Genomic DNA, 10,782 nt, shown 5'->3' on the forward strand with positions numbered 1-10,782 from the left:
TTGAAATGGTCTCTCACTAAACCGGAAGTTTATCTCTTCCCTGGATCATTGGCTAGGGACCCCGGGGATCCTTCTGTTCCTGCCTACTCAGAGCTGGGGTCACAGGCCTGCACCAGGCCTAGGTTTTTGTACAGGTTCTGTGGCTCAGACTCAAGCTATCGTGCTATGTGGCCATCGGCTCATCAACTGAGCACCTCCCAAGCCCACTGTCACTTTATTGTGGAGACAGGGTCTTACCACATAGCCTTGCTCACCTAGAACTCACTCTGTAGACCAGACTGGCCTCAGACTCATAAAGATCCATCTGCTTCTGCCTTCTGAGTGCTGGGATTAAAGGCATGTGCTTCTTTGTTGTCCTTCTTAAAAGAGGCACCATAAAAAAAATTAATAAAATAGGATTTGGAGATGGAGAGATGGTTCAGTGGTTAGGAAGGCCTGCTGCTCTTCCAGAGGACCTGAGTTTAATTTGTGGCGCCTGTACTGAATGGCTCATGGCTGCTGTAACGACAGGTTTGGGAGATATAATTCCTCTGCAGGCAACTGCACATACCCCCAGCCCCACCCCCGGAACACACACACACACACACACACACACACACACACACACACACACACTCGCAATTAAAAAATCTTAAAAAAAAAAAAACAAGGTTTATTTAAAGAACAGAACAAAACAAAATACTACCAGGATTTTTAAACCAGGAAATGAGGACAAGGAGAGAAAGGCTGTTCTGACAATTAGCCTGATTTTATACATTAAAAACAAAAACAAGCAAGCAAGCAGAAATACAGAACGGAGGCTTGCGCAACATTATACTTGATGGCCTCTCACTTGTTCTCACGGTTACCCAGAACATAAGAGTTCTACACAGACACCACGAATGCTTATAGTCAGTTTATTTACAAATGCATCTTCTCAATAAAGATGATTGGCCCAGAAATCAAGCAAGGAGGCAGCATCTCAAACATGCACCCAAGCCTTGATCTGGAGGCTCTTGTACACGGTCTGCCCAGAACTCCTTAATGATGATGGCTTGTCTCCTAAATGTCCTCGCTTGTTCTGGAATGTTCCATTTATATTAGAACCATTTATACAGTCAGAACCAACAGTAATCAAGAAGGAACTGTCAGGCAAGCGGGGTACATCTGTCACTATCTATGCGCAATGCACTGATTGAGGTGTGTAAGGGGGGAAAGTGGAACAAAAATCTTGCTGAAACATAATTGAATTGACAATCTTCATGAGTCAGTAAGACAGCAGAAACTTCCCATCATCCCTCAGTTTCCGTTCAGTATGTAACATTAAGAGTGCTTAGCAAAAATCTAAATTTCACTATTGACTTTTGTTTAAACACTTTCCATTCTTAAAATACCAGATAAACATGAAGAAAAATCGTGACAACTCCTATCTGAAGGCCTTTTGCTTCTGTTTATGTCTCGCCTTACTTCTTCACCAGAAACCGAGTGATGTCTGACCCGTGCTTTGTTGCCAGAGAGCGTCGTCTCACCTGACTTCTTTCCTTGGCTTGCCGGGCAGTTCTCTAGGAGTTAATAATACACAGCTTAGGGTGGGGAGAAGGCTTTGTGCTGGAGTCTGGAGAAACGCACATTATTCATATATGCAGGGCTTCTCAGGAAATGAGAACCTAGTTTACTCAGCTCAGTTATAAGAAAACATTCTTGTGAAGGTCTCACCACCCAGAAGACCATGAATCCTACTGTGGGGACTAGGAGAAGCCATGAGTCTCAGTATCTAAGAGGGTACTCATACACGTCTTAGAAATTTCCAGTGTTCAGTGGGTAAAATTTTTTCACTTCCTATTTTCTGGGTCCAGCTCAGAAAATTCATTCCCAACTCAACACATAAGACACTGCAGAAAATCAAATGCGACAGAACCAGATTCTTCTGCTAAGCCCAAATAAGAGTTTTCATGAGAATCCAAAATTAAACAAACCCAGAGAAGATGGGATTCTCACGGGTGATGTCGTTTAGAGTCTCCGGCAGCCAGCCCCACACTCACTACGAAGCTCAGGATGGCCTTGAACTCAGAGCTCCACCTGCCTCTTGGGTGCTCCCCTACCACATCCAGCTGATCAGGAACTCTTGATCCTCCTGCCTCCAATTCCCAAGTGCAAGAGCACACCCAGTTTGCCCAGTGCTGGGATGGAAGCCAGCCTCATGCATGTTAAGTGAGTGTTCAATCCACTGCCCAGCATCTTTAGTCCAGAGAATGACTGGAGAGGGTAACAGCCATTCTTGCCTCTGTGACTATGGAGTTCCTCAGAGCCAGGTGCCGGGAGTGATGAGCGAAGCCCCCAGATGGGTACACGCTCACCCTCATGCTCACCCTGAGTCTCCAGCACCCGTGCCAGCCTCCCCAGGGCTGCTTGGATTGCATACATGTTTGAGGATCAGACCTACCTCCTTGTGGCACACTGTGCAGAGAGTCTGCAGGTTGTCCAGGGAGCACTGTCCGCCTCCCTCATACACTGGCCTGATGTGGTCCACCTGCCAGAAGTGGCCTTCTCCAGGGCTTCTCAGCATCTCACTTAGCTGCAGCAAGAACACACCATCAGCAACTTCCCAGATCTGCCGTGGGAGCCTTGGGCTGTGCATTGGAAAACCCCTCCACACAGCAAAATCACAGGGAGAAACACATTAGGATGGCTTTTTATAGCTTTTGTTGTGAGCTAAAAAGAAACAAAAACCTCTAAGCTAGCGATTTGAAAGCGATAAAATGTGTGTCTGAAAGAGTTTTTCCCATGCTACCTAACACACTCTGAAAACCTTCTGAACCAAGCATAAGATACCTATGCTCCTGACATACTGGGGGGTTAATTGGATCTCAATATCAATAATTAAATAACCATTTGTTGTTTGCCTAAATGCATTTGTTCCTATATCAGAGATCTTAACAGTACCATCCACGTTTTGTTTTCCAGATAAGATCTCTTGTATCCCAGGCTTCAACCAAACTCATCCTGTAGCCAAGGATGGCCTTGAACTCTCGATCTTCGTCTACCTCCCATGTGCTGGGGTTGCAGCATGCAGCACCATGTGAGGGTTGTGGATGCTGGGGATGGAACCCAGCTCTCACATGTGCTAGGCAAACGCTCTACCAACTGCATGCCCGGTGCTGGCCCGAGTGTGTTATTTACCAGTTCCCCAGGTTGCATGCACTGGCATGAGATCTCCACAATAAACTTCTGTACCTTGCATATTTGAAATAATCAAAGACAGCTATTTAAAACAGCCAGCATCTAGGCCGGTCTACACACTCCTGTGATGCCCTGTGCTACGATGAGCTGTATCTGAACACTCCCTGAGATAGTGAAGCCAGTGTGCAATGGGGGTGCTGCCGCTGTTTAAACATCAGAGATTAGTATGAAAGCTAGATTTTATTTTTTTAGGTCTTCGATAAGAAAGAAATTAGAGTTAATTTCATGAATGCTGGCCACAGAAAGCCATGATTACTGCAGAAAGAAACAGAGAGAGGCATCGTACTCCTGACCTCAAAGTGACAGACAGTAGAGTGCTGACACAAAATAGAGCCACAGACCAACGGAGTATAGCAGAGGACCCCAAACAGACCCACACAGCTGTGAACCCCTGGAAAATAAAAAGGGCAACCTATTCAGTAAATGGTGCTAGTCAATCTGGACATATGTAAAGCACTTTTAAGAAAGCCCGCAGGGGGGTTGGGGATTTAGCTCAGTGGTAGAGCATTTGCCTAGCAAGCACAAGGCCCTGGGTTCCGTCCTCAGCTCCAGGGGAAAAAAAAAAAAGCCCGAAGGGCTCTGGGATGGTGACCTGATGAATGTGTGACCCGAGTAGTGCCCAGGCTGCCAGCTGCGGTAGGGAACTTGATCGGCTGACCTCTGTCACTGCCTGCCTGTTGCTCTTCTGTTCTGCACTCCCGGCGTTCTGTTAGAAGATCCACACTGAGTCTTAGAGCGACTGAAAATGACATTCGGAATGGCATATTCTTGGAAACCACTCGGATGTGCTTTTGCAGGCAGTCTTTCCCTCTGAGCAGCTTTAACTGACAGGCTCAATGGTCCAGAAGACTCGTCTTTATTGTTCCTGGGTAATGTGCAGCAGGTCCCCGGGGGGGCCAGCTCTCAACATGCCTAATTTGCCTCACAACAGACCCTGTCCACTCTAGTGTCTGAGCCTGTGTTGAGGCATCTTCCCTCAGCACCCTGGGTGCGACATCTAACCTGTGACAGCTGCATCCTAGACAAGTCACTTTCAGATGACCTTGGGTCATCTCACTGCACATCTTCAGGAAGCCTGCAATGCCCAAGCAGCATGGAAGCCTGGCTCACATTCCTCTCAAGGGCACATCCCTCATCAAATAGGTCCAGGGATGGCTCAGGAATACCATCAGAGAAATGGTGTATTTCCTATGGCCAAGAGATACACTAATTCATCTCATAAATGATTCTGTTATATTGTAGCAGGTAAGTTATAATGTAGTTTGTCTGTCTGCTTGTTTGCTTGTTTATAGTCAGGGAATCACTATGTAGCCCTGGCCATTTTATTGATTGATTGATTGACTGATTGTCAGGGGCTCACTATGTAGCACTGGCTATTGATTGATTGATTGTCATGGGCTTACTATGTAGCCCCGGCTGTCCTGGAACTCTGTGTAGACCAGGCTAGCCTCAAACTTGCAGAGACTTGCCTGCTTCTGCCTCCTGTGTGCTGGAACTAAAAGCAAGTGCCACTACATAAGGCTAAAAATACACAATTTGTTTGGCTGACAGGAATTCACCTAATACATTAGTGGCCAGGGATTGCTTGGGTGACCCTTTTTTGATTAAGCATACCACAAAATTAAACATCTCCTTTAAGTTGGAAACTGAATAGTTTTCCTAAGACGATCTCACATCTGCCTGAGCTTTGGGAAGCTGAGACAATGCTGACAACTGAGCCAGGAACAATACCTGGCCATGTAAGTGCTTTATTAAAATCGTATTTTATAATGGCATGACCACACAGCCCTTTCATTGTAAGCTGCACTTTGGGGTTACACCCTTTGGTGGTTTGAATAGGAATTCCCCCCATAGTCTCAAGTGTTTGAATGCTTGGCCAGGGAGTGGCACTACGAGGAGGTGTGGCCTTGTTGGAGGAAGTGTGTCACTGTGGGGGCGGACACTGAGGTCCCATATGCTCTGCCTACACCCAGTGAGGCGCACAGTTGCTCCTGCTGCCTGTAGATCTAATGTAGACCTCTCAGCTCCTTCTCCAGCACCCTGTCTGCCTGCACGCTGCCATTTCCCTCCACGATGATCATAGACTGAACCCTCTGACCTGTAAGCCAGCCCTGATTAAATACTTTCCCTTATAAGAGTGGCCATGGTCATGGTGTCTCTTCACAGCCAACAGAAATCATAACTAAGACACTTCCTTGTACCGCATCCTAAGATACTAGCATTTTGGAAGTAGATCCATGGACTCTCAGTGTCTGTGTTTCAGTCAGGTACCACTACTTAATCTCTTCTTAAAACAGATCAGAATCCAAGCACAGCTCTAGACCATATAGCCATTACTAAGGAAGCTGTCAGGGAAGGAAAACAAGTCAGAGAGAGCCGTGGATACAGTGCGACCCAGAATGAAGGACACGCTATGAGGAAATGATCTCGTTTCTTTCCCAATCAATGGAATAAAAAGAGAGGGAGTGCTACAGACTGAGGAGGGCATAAAAGGCATCACCGTACAATGGAGACGCGTTTTCATCCTAATTTGAACAAAATAAGTGAGAGAATCCTGGGAAGCAACGCCCACTTAGGATAATTGAGGAACTGTAATTCTCCAGGCTGTCGGCATTTGCACTGTGATTATATTTTACAAAAGGAAACACCGAGAGAGGGGAGAGGAGAGACAGGGAGGAGAGAGGCAGGGTGAGGGAAGGAGGGAGGGAGGGAGAAGGAAGGAAGAAGGGAGGGGAGGAGGAGAAAGGAAAGAAGAGAAAAGAAAGGAGAGGGAGGGAAGATGAAAGCGGGACTGGAGAGAGGCAGGCTACCTCATGAGATGTGTGATAGAGAGAGCTGACTGAATAAACCTAGGGACAGATGGAAGCCAACAGCACCATGGAGACTGCTAATGGGTGATGGCATGTGGCTTCGGTATTCTTGCTACCTCTGTGCATTTCTGAACAAGGTTAGAAACTATACGGTCAGTCAGCAGGGAATGCTGGGAACCACTGCCCGGACATTCGGTGGTAACAGACCTGCTCCAGTGGGAGCTTTGCAGTCCAGGCAGAGTCGAGAAGATTCTTCCTCTGACTTTTAGGGGCATCTCTCATCCGCAGAAAGAGCTCCTGTGCATTCACGCCACACAGCTGACACACGCCATGTTCTGTAGCAAACACCTGGGCTCTCAGGTAACTGTTGTTGGACCGGATCCAGAATTCTTCCTGACAGTTCAGGGAGCAGAACCGTGAGTCCCAGGCGCTGGCTTTGGATCCTTGCTCGGGCTGGCAGGTGGGATGCTGGCAGCGGAGGCAGAGTGGCCTTCCTTCCTTATCCACAGCCTGAAGGTAGCCCTGGGATGGGGATGGCTCAGCAGTGTGACCACTGGGGCCGGGATTCGGAGATGGGACACGGGCTCTGTCAGGTTTTCTACAATTGAACAAAATACTGTGTAGTGATACATAATGAGGCTGGGCCACTGCTCTGTAGAGAGGTCTCAGCTCTGGTGCTCAGTGGGAGATGAAGTACCTGCAGTCAGTACCACAGAGTTCAGCCAGCGTAAGAAGAGACACACCACAAAAATTAACCTGACCCCGGCAGCCTCTTTTAGCCACTGAAATGCTTCCCCAGTAAATGCTCGCAGACAGCAGATGCTGCACAATGAGACATACTTGAAATGCTCATTCAGACTGGAGAAGAGGCCCACAGAACCCAGGGCTGCTCTGTCCTCACCCAGCCGGGCCACAAACCTCCTCAGCCTCAGAGCACCATGGGCTCTTCCTGTTTTTGTTTGATTAGATGAGAACTAGAAATGAAACATGGCAGGACACAGGTCCGCTTGACATACGGAAACTACCGGGCTAGCAGAGGGAGCGCAGGTCTCCTGGCATTTTCACCTAGGCCTGTGGCAGGTCACATAGGCTCCTGGTTTTGGGTTTTCCTCATTTCTAATGTCTAAGACGATGAGCTCGTGGGCTTAAGAGTATCGTTGGAAGGGCTGAACAGCTATTAAATCCTGACTCTGCTTTGTGACCTCTAACATGGCTACCCCATGGGGGCTATTGCACAGAAATGGGGGTGAACATTTGAAGCAGTGTTCTTTACCATGTGTTAGAACTATGGCGCACTTACTTTGTAGAAGGGTTCTGGGTCAGGGACCCCTTGGTGATGAGACGGATGTGGCCCCCCTCATTTTTCACCTTATTCATGGACGCTGTGGCAACATCTTCTTTGGTGATGTATCTAGAACAATTAGATGTTATATATCTCTTACTCATTTAGGAGTTTCTGGGAAGGCAGACATTGCTTAGTGCAGACACAGGTAAAGTGTCTGTACTCCAGTAAATAACTCTTCCCCCATGCTTCTGGGAGCAACCCAGTAAGTTCACTAGGTCATACACATGGAGCCATGGGTGTAGAAGAGAGACTGGTTAGGAAGAGGACGGGGAGCACTGACACCTTTTAAGACTTAGTGTCAAGTTGCCAATATTTCTTTTTTCATTGTGGTTTGCAGACATTCATGAAGAGTCCCAAAGGACTGTGATAAATCTTAATTATGGCAAACAAAAAGAAAAATGTTGCCTACAAAACCAGTTTCTGAATTAACTGCTAGCAGAGGACAGACATTTTTGAAAGAAGAGCAGTGTGCATTGGAAAGTAGCTCACCATGACAGATATGTGTTTGTGTCCTGAGCTGAATGTGGGGGTTGATGGCAGGCGCCTGCTTGCCCAGATAGCATGGGTGCTGGGATAGGAGCTTTGGTCCTTACAAGCTACCTACACACTGAGCCCTGTCTTCAGCCTGACATTTACTATTTGAAAGATGGAGTCCTCCCTCGCCCCCGTAGAGAGTGAGGTGTGATGCCTCTCCCTCATGCCGTCTAGGCTGAAGGTTTCTAAGAGGCTCTTGGATTACGTTCTTTAGAGAAGTACCCAGGGAGGATGGCAAGGGGGAAGGAGACCCAGCCTGTGTTCCATGCCTGCTCTGTGGATGCGATTTTATTCCTAACACCGCCACTCCCTGGAGCTCCACCTTGGGACATCAGTGCTGCTGAACTGCTTTCCCTGTGGCTACAAAGGTTTACCTGAGAGACTTTCCTTTCTCTTCCTCTCTGATGAGTCATCAAGATGTCTATGTGAACCCTCTGAAGAGCTTTCTTCACTTTCCTCCTTCCATTCCCAGGACTGGTTTTAAATAAGGTGGAGCCTAGGCATGTTCTGTAGTTGTGATAATCTAGGATGACTTCAGACATGGCGACCCTTAGGACAGTTCCTTTCCCCTTCAGGGAACATGGTGTTAGAGGAGGGACTAGATCCTCTTGAACTGGAGTTACAGATGGTTGTAAGCCATCATGTGGGTGCTGGGACTAAACCCAGGTCTTCTGCAAGAGCAGCAGGTGTACTCAACCATGAGCCAGTTCTCCAGGCCTCCATTTACAAACTCTAGACGTAAGGAGGAAGGTGTATTGGGTAGGTTTGCTACTCTGTGATCCCCAAAGAAGGAGCGCTGCTACAGGACAGCTGGTAACTTCCCCTGGAACTGTTTACCCCATGCTAAGAGAACCAGGGAGAGGATCACAGAGAGGCTCATGGAAGAGAAGCGCAGGTGCTTACGATGACAAGTATGGACATTAGAAATGGACTCTTGGTGAAGACGGCAGGTGAGAGAAAAATGTGACACGAGTAACATTTATTTTCCAACCGTGGACTTGACAGATATTTCACACTCCTGGGAACAGGGTAGTGTGTTAAAACAGAACTGACTGTTCCACTGCAGGCACACAGAGTCCCTGGGCCTGCTCTGAGGCCCTGAGGTTAAAAGGTCTCTTGTTGGTAGTAGCTGCCTGAGGATGCTTAGTAGGTCGCAGGTGTGTCAAGCCCTGCTCTGGCCTCTGTTAATGAGCAGGATTCCAGATAAAGGAAATCCATGTAGCTTTGAACTCCCCATGTAGCAGAGGATGGGCTTGGATTCCTGATCCCCATGCCTCTACCTAAGTGAAAAAACTACAAGTGTGTGAGTCTTTGTTCAGTGCTATGAAGGAGCCTGGGTTTTATATATGCTAGGCAAGCGCTCTATCAACAAACTGTATGATTTCCTCCTAATTTACCAAAATTTCATTCCTGGTCCCACGGGGCCCTTCAGATCTATAGAAACAGCCATGGAAAACAAACACTATAAACAGGACGCAAAGAAAGAAGACTTACCTTCTGGTACTACTCTCCTTGGCTTGCTGCTTTGTGATCTCTTCCAAAGCCAGCACCGGGCTGCGGAACAGCTGCCCACTCTTCCTGATGACTCTCTGCTTCATGGCGGTCAAACCGCTCCACTCTCGGACGAACCTCAGGATCTGGCGGGAAGGAAACAACACAGAGCTGGAATGTAACGTTGTTTACAAACACTGCTGTTCGACTCCTGCTTGAGGTGGTCTAATCTTCTGTGAGCACACTAAAAGCAAAACACAGATGTGAATAAAATGTAAAAAAAAAAAAGAAACTTACAACACGAGAGAACTGATCTTACAGTATCTCTCAAACAGAGTCCTATAGTTTAAGTCTCTCTTCAACTTGATAGTATTTCCATGCTATAAATTGCCTATGTCCAGTTCAATCCAGAGTCCCTAAAGGCACCTCAGCACCGGGAGGCCTATGTTCTGAACACACAGGCACCAACAGTGAGAGTGTGCTCACGGAGACCCGAAGAATGTATAGACCCCAGCAGTAACCCGGGAAGAGCTGGTCTCAGGGAAGCAGGTCCTGCAGGGCCACAGGGGATGGTGCAACTTGTGACAGTTGCATTGTATTAGATACCTCAGAACCACAGGCTGGATGCCAGCAGTAAATCTGCATCACTGATGGACGGCTATTGCAATTGTTCATTATCAACCAGTTATGGAAACCGGTTCACTAGCTTCAGTTTTATTATCTATGTATCTATCTACTTCCCTATCATCTATAAATCAATCAGCTATGTAGCATATACCTATGTATCTACATAAATCTATTCAATCTATCTGTCTCTGAGGGTCAGTATTAACTGACACCAAAAACATAGCTCCCTGCTGCCCTGTCCTTTTTGCAGGGTGCGGCCAACCCCTGGGCAGAGGGTCCTTCCCACTCTCAGGGTAGTGAAAACCACCAAGAAGCAGAAAGAACCCCAATTGCTGTCATAAATACAAATGGTGCAGTGCACAGTGAGGTTAAGGTCCTCCCGGCAGTCACAGTGTGGCATTATCCTGGCTTCCGGAATGTGTCACCGTCAGAACTGAACCTTAAGAGAACAGTGCGATTCTGACAGATACATCAGAGCTGCTAATGCTATGAATGGGAAAGAACCGATGTGAGGATGATTCTGTCTTCAGCAGCAGCAGCTCTGGGTGTGATAACTCACCAAGGAAACAGATTCCACATTTATTTTTAGCACCAGTGGAATTTAACAGACGCTGACTGAATGGATAAAAATGCACTCTGACTCTGCAATATGCCATGAGGTTTTCTTTCATTTAACTAAAAATCACCTAGAGTTATGAAAATAATTTTATTTAAAACTCTGCTTACCAGAGAGCGATTCTGTTTTAGTTGAAAGAT

The 10,782-nt window shown here is 47.1% G+C and overlaps 1 protein-coding gene across 3 annotated transcripts in view; it reads right to left on the bottom strand.

Annotated features, from left to right (window-relative positions):
- Nucleotides 1-631: 631 nt before the first annotated feature.
- The window catches only part of Zranb3 (zinc finger RANBP2-type containing 3), a 155,029-nt gene continuing 144,878 nt past the window's right edge, over nt 632-10,782 (bottom strand). The window contains exons 15-20 of one of the 3 annotated variants that reach the window (XM_087580680.1): nt 10,753-10,782; nt 9,403-9,545; nt 7,330-7,440; nt 6,237-6,627; nt 2,423-2,554; nt 632-1,541 (exon numbers count right to left, since the gene is read on the bottom strand). The exon at nt 10,753-10,782 is cut by the window's right edge and continues 72 nt beyond it. In XM_087580680.1, the coding sequence (XP_087436806.1) occupies nt 1,443-1,541; nt 2,423-2,554; nt 6,237-6,627; nt 7,330-7,440; nt 9,403-9,545; nt 10,753-10,782 (906 nt within the window). In that variant the 3' untranslated portion in view covers nt 632-1,442. 3 annotated transcript variants of the gene reach the window in all.

This window comes from Rattus norvegicus, chromosome 13 (assembly GCF_021556685.1).
Source record: "Rattus norvegicus strain SHRSP/BbbUtx chromosome 13, alternate assembly SHRSP_T2T, whole genome shotgun sequence".
Classification (NCBI taxonomy): Eukaryota; Metazoa; Chordata; class Mammalia; order Rodentia; family Muridae; genus Rattus; species Rattus norvegicus.